At 45.4% G+C, this 15181-nt stretch overlaps 1 protein-coding gene and 1 pseudogene across 1 annotated transcript; one reads left to right on the top strand and one right to left on the bottom strand.

Annotated features, from left to right (window-relative positions):
- Positions 1-2660: 2660 nt before the first annotated feature.
- LOC147988673 (uncharacterized) lies at positions 2661-3253 on the bottom strand. The gene is made up of 2 exons (XM_087535451.1): positions 3074-3253; positions 2661-2966 (listed from the first exon to the last, which is right to left on the bottom strand). Exons 1-2 carry the CDS (start codon positions 3251-3253, stop codon positions 2661-2663), a joined length of 486 nt encoding a protein of 161 aa, XP_087391577.1.
- Positions 3254-11651: 8398 nt separating this feature from the next.
- Positions 11652-14842, top strand: LOC125532588 (serine/threonine-protein kinase Nek3-like; annotated as a pseudogene).
- Positions 14843-15181: the final 339 nt, after the last annotated feature.

A 15181-nucleotide genomic window follows, 5' to 3' on the forward strand; every position in this document is an offset into this window, starting at 1 on the left:
AAAAATTTAAAATGCAAAAATAACTCCAGATCCTCCATAGTCACTCCAAAATGAAGCTAAGGTGTGGTTTTTGATTTCTTTTTGCATTTTCAAAACCTCAAACCCTCTTCTCACTCCTTTGAACTCTATGCAACCTCAGTCGAGATAGTCCAATTTGTGAAGGTTTTATCATGTAAAGATCATTAGATCAAGTTTATCATTTTATATCATAACTATGTAACATAACAAGACTATATGCGCAGGTTTTTAATTTTTTAGATTTTTTTGAATTAGTTATACACATTTGAATGTTCGGTCAAACCTTTCAAAACCCCGTTGACTGCCTCCAAAACCCATGTAACCCTAGTGCCAAATGTCCACCGTCGATCTAACCCTAACGCCAATCTGCGATCGTCGGATATGCCTTCTAGAAGGATTCCGCGGGGCGATCCGTGGGAGCCCTGATTCTCCAATCTGATTGGCCACCATTTTTTTCTCTGACGAACAGATAACGTTGAGCGGGGGAGCATCTCCGTGACCATTGGGCCGAGCGGATCGGGCCCGATAAATCCCGGCGTGCGTGCGCACGGCCGTCGAGAGGGGGAATGGGCTGCATGCAAGAGGGTCACTGACATGTGCGCCATCCCTGTCCCATGCATTCCATGCAACTGCGTCGCAACCTAGCTATTCTGTGCTCGTGAACGCTGGGACACAGCCTAGCCATTTGCATGCGGGCTTGCATGCACACATTGACGCAGTAAAGCAGCGGCAGGGGCGCAGCGTATAAGCGTATAGGCACGTCGCATCTAAGCTATTTAAACAAATGCATGTTTGAACCTGAGACCCAGGCCGGATGCGTTAGTGGTGCAGCTCCTTTTTCAGTGTCATGCGCGGATGAACGGGCATGTTCCCACGCGGCGTCACCGCCGATGCAAGTCCACGAAACGATGCATCTCGCCTGTGCCGCCCGTGCCTCTTTGGATGCTCTGCCCGCCGTTTTTGAATTAATGCCAACAATTACTTATGCCAGCACGAACGGAGAAGAGAAAACGATCGAAGGCATCATGTACATTGACTACGGGTGCAACGCGGCTATAAAAGGGCACCATTTCCTCATCCCTCTCACACTCATCTCTCAAGCCTCCTCCACTTCTTCTTTTCGAGCCAAATCCACCACTCGAGCCACCATGCAGTTCTACGACTCTACCTACCGTTGCCCTCGCACCGTGCCGGAGAGGGAGTACCTGGCCGGAGTCATCGTCGAGAATAGCCTGAGGGTGTGGGCCATCTCAAGGTGGAGGGGCCCTAGAGAGTTGGCTCGCTTCTTCCTCCGGGCAATCCGCCCATGTTCCACCTCCACAAGCAGTACGATGGCGACGCCAACGGCATCGTCATCGGCCTCTACGTCACCTTCACCAACCCCTACGACGCTCACCACCTCCTCGGCCAGGTGTTCTCGTGTGGATGCGAGTTTATCGCATTCGCCACATACAACATGTTCACCAACTTCCACCACATCTTCCACCACCCCAATGGCATGCACACCCTCCCCTACCAGATGCCGGAGAACGACAAGTGAGGGGGGCCGGCTAAGGAGGGGCCAAGGAGTTTTTCGAGTGCGAGTCTTTCTATCTGTCTAGCTTGTGTTGTGTTGGTTGGGGCGTGTGTGCCCGTGTCTTCTAGCTATATGTCTAGTTTTAATTATTTTCCTTTCATGTTTTATGCACTATATGTTGTAAGGGGATGCCCCTCTATATGTTCTCTAAGGGGATGCTACTAGGGTACCCGATGCCCCTCTGTCGTTCTATCTATTAACGTTCTTTCGGGCCTAAAGTTTCTCCATTGCATTTTTTGTGGCCATGTGAACTGAAAAATGCACTAAAACATGATCCTATCATAAAAGTTGTTGTTAGCATGTGTCTAGTTAATTATCTTCCTTTTATGTTTTATGCACTATATGTTGTAAGGGGATGCCCCTCTGTTGTAAGCAGATGCTACTAGGGGCACACTAGATGTCTTCTTTTTTTGAGAGGGGGAAAACCTTTTTCGGTTGAAGCACACGAGTAAAAACTTTGAAAACACCATGGCACAAATCAAAAAATTTAAAATTGCAAACAATTGCAACTTTTTTTATTCACAAAGACTGCAAGTTAGACTGCTAACTAGAACCTACCATTTCTTTTAGCCGAAACAACACGGGACCCTACCATCGGACACGATAGCTTGTGCATAAAAATAGCTCAAATAATTATCAGATGAGTTATCTTAAAAAAGGTGACTGTAGGAAACTTAAAATTTGTGAAATAACCTAAAGCCGAAAAGATATATCGATGTCAATGACCGAGTGCACTTTTTTTTGCACTAGCTTCACTTCTTTATGAATGGGCCTGGATATGTTCTATTCGACCCTGCCTAACTTCTATATGGGCCTGGCCTTTTCGGGCAACTGTGGACGAACCTTTTTTTTTCCTTTTCTCCCTCTACCACTGAAACTGAAACTGATGACGAACTGAAGAACTAAAAAAATGGGGCCGAAACAGAGTGGAGAAGACATGCCGAATTCGTACATCGCAACACTTTTATTCAAACATCCATATCATTACGATTACAAATGATGTCCAATCTATTCACTTACTACTAATTATCATCACATAAACAAATGCGAGAGCAATTACACAAACTTAAAAAAGTCCGGCCATCAGCCCCATCAAATTGCCCTGCTTCTGCAATTCGATGAGTTTCTTCATCAGATTGTTCAGCTTCTTCAGCTCTGCCGTCACTCTTGCATCCCCCACAGTAGCACCAATGGGATGGGCGCCCCCAATGGAATTGCCAGATCCAGGGGCCCCAGATCCAGACGGGCACGATCCAAACTTGCCCAACTTCTCCGCCTCCAACGGTAAATCAAGCTCCCTTGATGCACCCTCCAGTTGAATCCGCTCTATGTACTCATCTAGCCACTCAAAATGGGTGCATTGCTTCAATTTCTGAAATCAGAAAGATGCACCCTAAATCCCAAATCCGATGAAAAATGGGAAAATATGAAATTGGGAGACAAAAACCAAAATTGGCATATTGAGAAGTAAAATCTCACCTTTCCCTGCTCTGGTTTGCTCTTGCATTTCACGAATTCCTGCCCAAGGTTGCCATTCTTGCCGGTCGTTGTGACTAGCCGCTTCAGGGGTGCGGTACATGGGCATGCAGGGCCCCTTGTCATGGGCACTGCGCCATAGCGCGGCCATGAGCGGCGGGAGGCTGAAGCGGAGCTCGACATTGCTAGGTCACGGCCCGAAACGGCGTTGCTGCGCGTCGTCACCGGAGAAGAAGAACAACAACGGTCGGGGAGGGGGGGAAGGATGGGCTCGGGTGCTGCACGGCTCGGGGCACGGCTCGGTGTCCTCTTGTACCAACGCTGAGCTGGATAAGTTAGTGGGTCCATGCTGTGGGTCCCGCTCACCTGACCAATGCTGAGCTGGATAAGTTGGTGGGTCCCACGCTATGGGTCCCGCTCACCTGATTCGAGTTTTAAACATGTGTCTTTGGATTAGGCAGTAGTGTCGCATGGCAGCTATTTTTTCCAACGCAGATGTCGCATGAGAGCCATTTGAACCGACGATGTCGCATGAGAGACAATTCATACCAACGATGTCGCATGGGAGCTATTTGCCCCACGCCGACGCGGTGCCTCCCGGCGATGACTTCCTCCTCCCCACGCCCTTGCCGTCCTCCTCCGCAAGACTTCACCATCTCCTGCGCGAGCCCGATGTGCGGGAGGACGACGTCGACCATGGAGCACCGTGGACGTGCTACCACCATGGTGTGGACGAGGCGGAGTATGTCGCGACGGCGGCGATGAGCACCACGAACGCGCTACCACCATGGTGTGAACGAGGTGTTGCAGCCCTCCCCTCGAGATCAGCTCTAGCCTGATGACGACGACCTGATCCCTACAGGTGACGAAGACGTGCTCCGGCCAAGACAAGCCCCGTCCATATTCGTCCCCGCGGGCTGCACCCCTCTCTCTTCCTTCACCACCATGAGTTGAGGAGGAGCACCGTCAACTCTCTTCATTGTGTGTCTACTCTAATAGAAAAGAAGATGAAGTATGTGACCATTGTAGCTAGTATTGAATTCATGTATATACATCGAATATTCATCCAATTTTGTCTACTATTTTCCCAAATGACAAATGTGTTGATCTGAAGGAGAGAGGGTGAGAAGAAAAGAGACGTCGTGCAGCTGGTAACGGGAGAGAATTGTCTAGCCGGCAATCATGGATTTCTAGCAAGGGCCACAGAGTGATTTTTAGCAATCAGGGAGGCTAGAGAGACTTGGTTGTTGTTATGTTTGCTGCGTGAGAGGATGGTCACTCGATGTAAGAGTGCAGGGAATGTTGCTTGCTACTGCTACTGCGTGTTCTATTGTGTTGTTTTGTAATATGTAATATTTCTGAACTGTTAGAGATATTGCCGCACTGAGATTTGTTACCATTATAGATATATGGTCTTTTCCAGTGCATTGCAAAACTAACTAATAGTTTCTGATCAGATACCCTGGTAACCCACATGATTGGGTGGTGAGTATGTAAGTAGTTTCTCTTACTGTATTTTACATTCTTATTTAGGCTTGCTCAGAGGTTAGTGCAAGGAGATGTCCCACAAGCACTGACAAATTGTCGACTAAGTATACTTGTCAATGCAAGGATGCTATATTGTCGAGGGATATATCAGGAGGATCTTATGAGTGAATTTTACTTTTGTTTTGAGCAGCTAATTACCAATTGACATGGGTGCTTTGATTTCCGGTGCAAAATATTGAGAAGAATTTGAGGATAGGCTTAAAGAAGACGTAGATTCTGATGGACAGGTCATTCTCTTCATTGAGGAGATTCACACTGTTGTTGGAGTAGCTAACAAGATACATGAATCGTTATTGCTTTGACTCATGAAATCATGAGATATTCTTTCCCTATTTCTTACACTAACTTCCTACATGTTTTATTTGATAATGACATTTACCTCTTCTTTCTTTAAAGATGGCATGCATAGGCTAAAAATTGAGGATTATACTGATCCATTTACTCAATAAGTTTTACCAAACATGTGATGGTTGTGCTGGGTCTACTGTCATCTTTTGGATCTCATAGGTCACTGAATTTATGTTCAGCATAAAAAAAGGCTGCTTGGCTGCACCAATTCCATGTAGCTAATAAACTGTGGGACAACAATTTTTTGGAATCTCCAGCATTTGATTCATTTTGGGTGTTGTATGTGAAATAGTAAGATTTATGGATACTGGGATGCATCAACGCAATTTTACAGCCTTAGTCTATAATCTGGTTGATGATTGTTACATAGATAAACTCCTGATTCTTCCATACAACAAAACAGTTCGTCAGTTATTTTACTCGTGTATTTTGACATAATATTTTTTGCTGGGTTACAAAAATAATGCATAACATGTTGATCACAATACTGTGCCAGCTTGTGAGAGATGGCAAAGCTATTCTATGCAGGGTACGCCTCCCAGCTAGCCGATGCCTACTGTATCCACTGTTCTGTTCCATCCGGTGCGACCTCAAAGAATGCCTTCTTCTACCTGGGCGTTGAGCGCCTCAGGGACGGCGAGGTGCAGCGCCTGGGGTGGAAGCAGTTCAACTACATGATGATGAAGTGAGTGAAGGGGTTAAGACGGTTGCGTTGTACGTGCGCTTGCTTGCTGGTGAGTGTCGCCTCTGTGACTAGGTGTTCTTTGCTGTCTATGGCCTCTGTAGTTTAAGGTGTTTGTTCTTTTAGCAGCCATTAAAATACTGCAATGTAAATGAATGTCTTCTCTATGTCTACAGCATGCACTAGAAGTATAGAACTAATGGCAGTGTTTTGTCTATACAGTATATTAGTATATTATACATGTTTTTGATTCTAAGTGTATTATAAATTAGTATAGACTATCTATCATCCTTTCATTCAGTTTTTGCAGAGAAGTTCAGTTGCCTTGCGTATGGCTTTACCGACAGTTCTTTTGTGCAGTTGACACAATGGTATGATGTAGCATGTTGGCGTATAGTTTTATCCACCATTGATAGGGAATACGTATTCTTCTTAGGTTCCCTTGCTGCAAATGTTAAAAAACTTAAATACAATGAATGATTGTGTTTTTAGATGGAAAACGCCATTTGTAGTAATAGTTGGACAACCTGAAAAGAATTGCTCGAGTAACATGTTTCCAAGCAGCATATTGCATAATCTTTCAAATTATAGGCAAGGTTATACAAGAAACACTGACCTAGGAGTTACTGTAGTACTTTGTTCATCATTCCATAATTTCTTTGCACCAAGACGTGGATCGTAATTTTCCATCATGGTGGTTTGAGTTTGTTGCCTGCGCTTATTACTAGGAAATGAAGCTCTCGGCCTTTTTTTGCGGGGAAACCAGAGAGCTTTATTCATATGAAGGCATTCTTGGGACAATCAGCCAAAAGGCTGGTCACCAAAAACCCGGAGTCTCCTCAACCCAGGTATCGGTCACATTCAGAGTGCAAGCACGTTTTGCACAAAGATGCGCCGGAACATTAGCTGACCTTTTTACATGCTGAATATCAAAAAGAGTAAAATTATTACATAGCTCTCCTATCTCTAACAATAAAGGAGCCACAATTGACCGAGAATTGTGGCGAGTGTTCCAGAGCGTCACCATCTCCAAGCAATCAGTCTCCATTACCACATGCGAGAATCCTCGAAGTGATTCAAAACAAACTCCATCTCAAAGTGATAAACCCTCCATAATCAAGGGATCAGAGATACCCAATTATGTTTTGCACCATGCTCCTAGGAGCGCCGAAGAGGATCTGGCCACCCCTCCTGCACCGCCCCCTGCCATCTGCTAAGTTTAAGGCACCGTCCGTAGTGATCTTGACAAGTCCCTCATCAGGCGGTCTTCAACCGAAGCCAGGCAGAATCATTGCATCTCGACGTGGAAGATGAAGGAGGGCAATCGCCTCCTTGGTGGCCCTGAGCGTTGCGGTTGGATTCTTTCCCTCTTCACCATGCTTGATTCTGTTCCGGGAGTGCCATATAGACCACATAATTGTTGTGGTCTTTGCGCGATCATCATTTGTGAACCGAGACTCACATGTGATATCTCGCGCCCATGATTCTGGATGAAGACGAGGCAGTCTGAGGCTGAACCAAGCATACGCTTCTTCCCATAAGCATTTTGCGTGTGAACAATGTATGAGTGCATGCTCCAGTTTCTCGTCCATAGCCAAGGAAACTTTGCATCGACCGATCTCTGCAATATGTCGATAGTTAAGAGTGGTCTCATCTGGGAGGATTCCACGAAGAACCCTCCACCAGAACACTCTAACCTTTGGGATGACATTCAATTTCCATAGAGATTTCCACAACTGTGTATCTTCCTCTGAGGTTCCTGTAGCCGCCCCTTCCTCTATAGCAACTCGCTCTTTTTGAGTCACGAGAGCACGGTACGCCGACTTCACAATGTGGTTCCCCGATCTTTCGAATGGCCATGCAAGAAAATCATCTCCTCCTCCTTGCCGAATAGGGATATTCAATATTGCTTCGGCATCAGGAGCAATGAAAGTATGTCGAACAAGTTCTTGTCTCCACGACCAATTAGATGGATCAATAAGCTCGGACACACGCTCAACGGTCGTGTGTTCTGGCCAAAAAATAGGAGACATAGATATTGTACCTGGAATCCACTTGCCATTCCAAACCTAGATGGAGGAGCCATCGCCCACGCGGGAAATCAGTCCGGCCGTAGGGCCTCCCTCCCAGCGACGATCGCCCTCCAAGTGGCCGACGCCGACTTAGGTACAGTAGCCTGGATGAAGTCAGTGTCGGGAAAATAGCGGCCTTTCAAGACTCTTGCACAAAGGGAATTGGGGTTGGTGATGAACCGCCATCCGTGTTTGCCCAACATAGCAAGATTGAAAATATGAGGGTCTCGGAAACCCATACCACCCTTGCACTTGGGTGTAGCTAGCTCCTTCCAGGACACCCAGTGCAATGATTTCTTGTCAAGAGAGCTACTCCAAAAATATTTAGCCAGTGGTGAAGTAAGACTCTTACAAACTTTCTTGGTCAAAAGAAAGGTGCTCATTGGATATGTAGGAATAGATTGGATGACCGATTTGAGAAGAGTCTCTCGGCCTGCACATGCCAATAATTTCTCTGACCAACCTTGCATTTTCCCACGAGCTCTCTCGCTGATATGATCAAATGTGCTACTTGTGATCCGACCCACAGCGGTAGGTAGCCCCAGGTATTTCTCGCTGAATGCTTGCACATGGATATTTAATGTTGCTTGCATAACCTGCCTCAATGAATCTGGGGTGTGAGAACTGAAGTAAACCAAACTTTTGTCACGATTAACACTTCGGCCCGAGGCCTCTCCATAGATTCTGAGAATTTCATTAAGTCTGAGAGCACTTGGATTACATGCATTGATGAAGATCAGACTATCATCTGCAAATAAAAAATGTGTGACCCATGGTGATCTATAGATCACTCTCAGACCCCTGTCTATCGTTATTCCATTGTAATATTTGAACAATGAGGAAAAACCTTCTGCACAAAGCAGAAAAAGATAAGGTGTAACTAGGTCTCCTTGACGGAATCGTCTGGTTGGTGTGAAGTATGGTAGCAACTCTCCGTTGACACGGACCAAAAACTGAACCGAAGAGACACACTTCATTATCAAAATATAACAAAGCTCATACAAAAGCCCAGCCGAACTAGTATAGCTTCCAGATAATGCCACTCAGCGCGATCCTATGCTTTCATCATATCAAGTTTCACCGCGCATGAGTAATTCTTGCCCTTCTTTCTTCTCCTCATCGTATGTATGCTTTCATAAGCAACTAGAACATTGTCAGTAATGAGGCGTCCGGGAACAAATGCACTTTGCTCTTCACTGATTACCTCGTCCATAATGCATCTCAAGCGATTAGTGACTGCCTTAGCTGCAATCTTGTATAGAACTGGGCACAAAGCAATAGTACGGTATTGAGTTATTGATTGGGGTGTCTGACCTTGGGGATGAGAGTAATAGAAGTGTCATTCAGACCTGATGGTAGCTCTCCCCCATTCATAAAATCAAGTACTGCCTGGGTTACATCATTACCAAGTGAGTCCCAATGATGCTGATAAAAACCTGCAGTAAAACCATCAACACCCGGTGCCTTGGACGGAGCTATTTGAAACAACGCCACCTTGACTTCCTCCGGGGTGTAGGGTTTGGAAAGATCGGTGTTCATCGCCTGTGACACCCTGACCGGCACATGCGATAACAAAAACTGTGGGTTGGTAAAGCCTTGTGATTCATATAACTGTTGATAAAAAGTCTGCACATCCACTTTATCCTCATCTCCACTAGCACACACGGTGTCATAAGCTCGTCGCAACTCTGTGTTTTTATTCATTTGTTGGCGCTGTGCTTGAAAGTAAGATGTGTTGCCATCACCCTTGCAAAGCCACGGAACTCTCGACCTCTGTCAAGTCCACACTTCCTCTTGATGCAGGGCCTCTTTCAATTTTTTAACAATGTTTTTCTCCTCATCGGGCAGCCCGGTTCCTATGGCCTGACACCGAACACGGTTCAAACGCTTTTGGAGTTGTCTGATGGTACGTGTCAAACACCCAAACCCCTTCAAACTCCATGGCTCTAAGGTTGACTGCAATGTACCAAGTGCCGAAGCAATGCCTTGGAGACCAGGAGTCCGTGGTATGCCTTGCCAAGTCTCAGCTACGAGGCGATCATAATCTGTATGGGTCTGCCATACGTTTTCGTACCTGAATTGTTTGTTTTCCCTAGGCCGATCTGTCAAAACCTCCTTGATTTCTGCTATCACAAAGCAATGATCAGACTCAACTGAAGGTAAATGTCTAACCCGTATGTGATGAAAAAACTGACGGAATTCCTCATTAGCAAAGGCTCTGTCTAGCCGTGCCTTGACATTTGCATCTCCGATTGATGGTTATCCCATGTCTAAGCCGTGCCAGACCAGCCCAATTCTTGGAAGGAGATCTCATCCACAACCTCCCGAAACGCTCTCATGTGAGTTTCAGACCGAGCCGCTCTGCTGAAGTGCTCACAAGCAAACAAGGTTTCATTATAAATCTCCCACGCACAACCATGCGCTATGGGGTATATTGTACAAAGTACGCAAGAACCGCCAACTGTGATGTCTCTCTTCCGCCCGCGGTGCTCCGTAAAAACCGGTGAAACGCCAAACATAAGCGTTCTGATTGGTATTCTGAACTAGTGCATCAATATGGTTCTTACTAAAAAATTTCAAATCAACGGTCACATCTTTGGACCAGAACAGATCTATGCCACCACTAAGGCCGACACTGTCAACAGCAAAACTGCCTGTAAAACCAAGTGTATACTTCAAATCCTCAACTCTGTTTACCTTGATTTTCGTTTCCATTACAAAGAGAAGGGAGGGTCCTTCAAGCTTCACAATGCTGCAAAGCTCCCGAACTGCCTCGGGGTTCCCAAGCCCCCGGCAGTTCCAACTTAAAACACTCATTGTGACGGGCAGGAACGCGCCGCGGTCTCTGCCGAGTTTTCTGGTGTAGGCTTCTTCTTCTTTGGATCACGAGCAAATTCATCCCCTTCTGTTTCATTACTGGCTGAGGTTGGGTCCTTGATGCTTGCACTCGTGTCCCCAATAGGATCGTTCACACTCCCATATGTGAGCAACAAAGTTTTAGCTACTAGTTTGTAAACTTGATGTGGGGCTTCTTCGTGCTTTGGCTGCCGCTTGCTCTTCATAGGAGAAGTCACTTCCTCTCCAGGTTCCTTATTAGTACTCGAATTTCTAGTGGTTGGCTTGTTCTGAGTCTTTGGTTCCCTGGTGGAATTGTCGCTGGCCGGCTGCTTCTTTGCATCATCCGAAGCACGAAGCTTGGAACCAAATGGTAGCTCACCCTTGGCATCGCGGGAGCTCGGGGTAGCACAATAGAGCTCTGAATGTCCTAGTCTGCCACAGGAGAAGCAAAATAGGGCAGCTGTTCATATTGAATTTCATACACATCCATCTTCCTCCTCCTAGAAGAATCAATCAAAATCCACCTCCTCAAAGGCTTGTCTACCTCAATAGATATCCTTGCTCGCAGATAACCGCCATTGTGATCAAACCTGACAAATTGAGCGTTCTTATCCATCTGCTGAGCAATCGAATTCCACCACGCCTCATCCCTTAGGTTATAGGGAAGATCCATAACCCTAGCCCAAATCTGCAGACGATCAAACTGGACCTCATCAGGCCGCATGCACTCGTCAAACTCCGCCAACACCACGACGTTTTTGCTGATGTGCCAAGGTGAGCCTCCCCACACCCGATCTCTGTCTCTCTGAGTCTCGAACTCTGCAACAAACATGTTTACTCCCGCCGATCTGAACTTGAGACCTCGTGGATTGCCCCAAGCCGGCCGAAGCGCATTAGTGATGGTCTGGATGTGAATATGGTTCCGGTGGAGCACTTTACCGGCCAATAGCCACTTCCCCGGCCTTCCCTCGACGCAATCGTCAAGGATCAGAGGAGTAGCCTCTTCCTCGATATATCAAGCTTCCCAAGGGCCTCCTCAAGTATCCTCCTGGAGGCGTTCCCCGCCTGGGAATCGCTCCCCTCCACTGAGCCCATGGCGCTGGGAGCAGCCATGAGCCCGGAGAACTTGCCACTCTCCTACCTCGCTTGCACCGGCGACGAATCGTTGGGCAGAGAAGGTTCCACGTAAAACCCTAGTCGCCACCATCGCCGCCAGAGGTTTTAGGGTTTGGGGGAAAACGGGATTATAGAGATTGAAGCTCTCAGCCTGGTTCTAACAAACTTAACTGAACTTCTGTACACGAGATAAATAAATACATTGTACTAAGATGTTAAGAGTCCTTATACTGATATTATATTTAGTTATTTTTATTCAAGGATACATTAATTAAGTTTCAAAGTCAATTGTCATTTTTAGTAAATTGGTGTGTGGTAGAATTCTTTAGGTAGTTGTTAATTTACAACACTCTGCACATGTATTGACTGCGCGTCCGTTCTGCTTCCTTCTTTTTTCTTCCTTTCTGACTCTAGAATCGAATCTGTCCTTGGTGTGGGCCGTTGAAATTTTCTCCAGTCTGTTTCCTTGCAAGAATTAGCACAGGCAACGTAACAATTCAATTCCTTGGGTGTTTTTCTTGCGATTCCCCTTCAGGGCCGTATGATTCTTCGCAGGGAAGAAGCTATTTGGGCTGAATCAGACGAGGTGCTTGAGCAGATTGGGAAGGGCTCCTTTGGCTCTGCGCTCCTGGTGAGGCACAAGGTTGAGAGGAAGAGGTTGGTGCAATTCCACCCTTGCTTGCTCCCCACAGTCCCTGGATCATCTCTCAATCTCAAGTATGCCTTGTTGCAGGTATGTCTTGAAGAAGAGCGAGCTCGCTCGTCAGACCATGAGGTGCCAGGGATCAGCGCACCAAGAGGTTTCTTTCATTCCCTATTTTGTGCCATGTCACATGTCAACATTCAACTTAGATGCATGGTTTGTTTGACCTTTGGATGAAATTCGGCATTTTGTTCATGCAGATGGAGCTCATCGCAAAATTAAGGAGCCCTTACATCATGGAAAACAAAGATTCTTCGGTGGCGAAGGTGAGCATGGTCTCCCCTCTTCTCTTATGATCTTATCTTGCAACGTTTCAATCTTCCTACTGAAAATTTCAAAAATAAAAATATGTTCTGACGGAAGGATTCATGTGACCGCCGACGTCTGAAATTCGTGTTTTTTGTTGTTGTCATCAGGGGTGCTATGTGTGCATCAGGATTGGTTACTGCGGGGGAGGGGACTTGTATGTGTGTAACTTGTGAAGTGAGCTCTGAACTGAATTTGGAACTTGTAACGAAATTGTGGTTCTTTGTTTTTCCCTATGCATTTGCAGGCTAGAGGCCATTAAGAAGGCTAACGGCAACCATTTCTCGGAGAAGGTGCTCAACTACTTTGTAATATGTCTTGTTCAGTAGCCGCAAATTCCGCTTACTGAATTTTGCCCCGTTGCGATGCCAATTTTCCTGGATGCAGAAACTCTGTGTGTGGCTTGTGCAGCTCCTGATGGTGCTTGATTACTTGCATGCCAATCATATCCTTCATCGAGATGTCAAGGTTTTTACATTTGTAACCTTTATCTGGTACTCACATTTCATTTCAGTTAAGCCTAGCCGGTTGCTCACCATGCATAGTACTTTTTTTCAGTGTTCAAATATATTTCTTACAAAGGACCAAAATATACTGATCAGTCAGTACGCTCTAATAAAATTAGTTACTAGGAAAAATACTTGAAAGAACTGATGGCAATATCTTCTGTTTTCGAATATATATGTTGTCTAAAACAGGTGATCTTGGGCTGGCTAAAGTGTTTACTTCTGATGATTTAGCTTCGTCGCTAAGTTGTTCTTTCTCAATCCACAGGCACGTGTTTCTTTCTAATATATAAGTTGCTTATATAATTTGATATATTGTGTTTGTTCTGAAGGTTGTAGGAACTCCCAGTTACATGTTCCCTGAACTTCTTCCTGTCATTCCATATGGCTCCAAGCCCGACGTATGGTCGTTAGGCAAGTATTCCTATCTAATATTCAGTCACATGTCTTGCTCTGAATGTCGCATTGTTCTCTTGTCTAAATATTTGCAATTTTCAGGATGCTGCATCTATGAGATGACTGCCCTGAAGCATGCATTCAAAGCATTTGTAAGTCGATATGCTCTTTAAGCATTTGGTATTACATTTCGCCAAAAGTTGCATTTAAGATGATGTTTTTCCCTAACAGGATATGCAGACACTGATAAACAAGATTAACAAGTCTGTTGTCGCCCCTCTACCGACAATATATTTTGGCGCATTGTAAGCACTTGTAACGGATTAACTTGAAGGAAGTTCTTGTGAACTATTCATGGCATCTTAAAATTATTTTTATAATATGTTTATTTTCTATCATGCAGTAGGGGACTCATCAAAAGCATGCTGCGTAGAAATCCAGATCACAGACCGTGTACGAGTCATTTTGCTAGAGAATATTTATTTTATTTTAATGACTATAATCTTGTTTCTACACTCATTTGCGCATCTCATCGCCTCATATTGATTATGTTTTCCAGGTTGTAGATCTGCTAAACCATCCGCATCTTCAGCCCTTTCTTTTGAAGAGGAGGCCATCCCTCGACCTCTGCATCGGAGAGATGCATGTGGCCACTTTATTAAAAAACCGACAGTAACAAAGTCTGAACTGCAAAGTACTGCTCACAAAAGGAGCAAAGGAAAAAAAATAAAGAGTACAAGTCTCAAAGCCGCATCCGGCTGGATGAGGATCCACTAAGGACCTATCCTATGCAGTGATCGCCATTCAAACCGGTTGAAAAAAACCTGTGCTGCCATCTCCCATCAGTTGCACCCAGTAGCCAGCTACTCCCTAGAGGCTGGACAAGTGAGTAATGACCACGTACGGATCCATGCCGTAGCCTCGAATATGACCTGCAAGAAATTAGTCATAGGTTTTCTGTTAAAAATTGTATCATTCCTACAGTTCCATATAGCCCAAATAAGTGCGCATATTCCGATCCGAATATTACATGTGATATGAACATTCACTCCATCAAGCCACGTCCCAAACAACGCTTCTATGTTATTAGGGGGTGAAATATTAAAGGCTACATGCACCGACCGTCAAAGTAACTTCACAAGAGGACAATCAAGAAATAGGTGTTGTATTGTTTCATCCTGATCACAAAAACAACACCTCGAGCTACCTACCCATCTCCGCCTCAATAAGTTATCTTTGGTTAGCACTTGTTTGTGAACAAACCACATAAATATGTTAATTCGTAAGGGCACTTTAACTCGCCAAATATAAAGCGATCGCGGGATTGGGTCAGAGTTGATGAGATCTAAGTACATGGACTTGACCATGAACAAGCCACTATTCGTGAGCTTCCATCTAAAATAATCCTCCTCATCAGAGAGGTGCACCTCCATTAGCCTCCTGACTAAGTATAGCCAAGAAGTCCAGCGTTCCCCAACTAGAGATTGCCTGAACCGGATATTCAAGGGCACCGTCCGCATCACTGTTGCCACGTACTCTTCCTTGCGTTGAGCAATATGATACAGTGAAGGATACTGGAGAGCTAGTGGTGTATCT

This window comes from Triticum urartu, chromosome 1A (genome assembly GCF_056163025.1).
Source record: "Triticum urartu cultivar PI428250 chromosome 1A, HENAU_Tu73, whole genome shotgun sequence".
Lineage (NCBI taxonomy): Eukaryota > Viridiplantae > Streptophyta > Magnoliopsida > Poales > Poaceae > Triticum > Triticum urartu.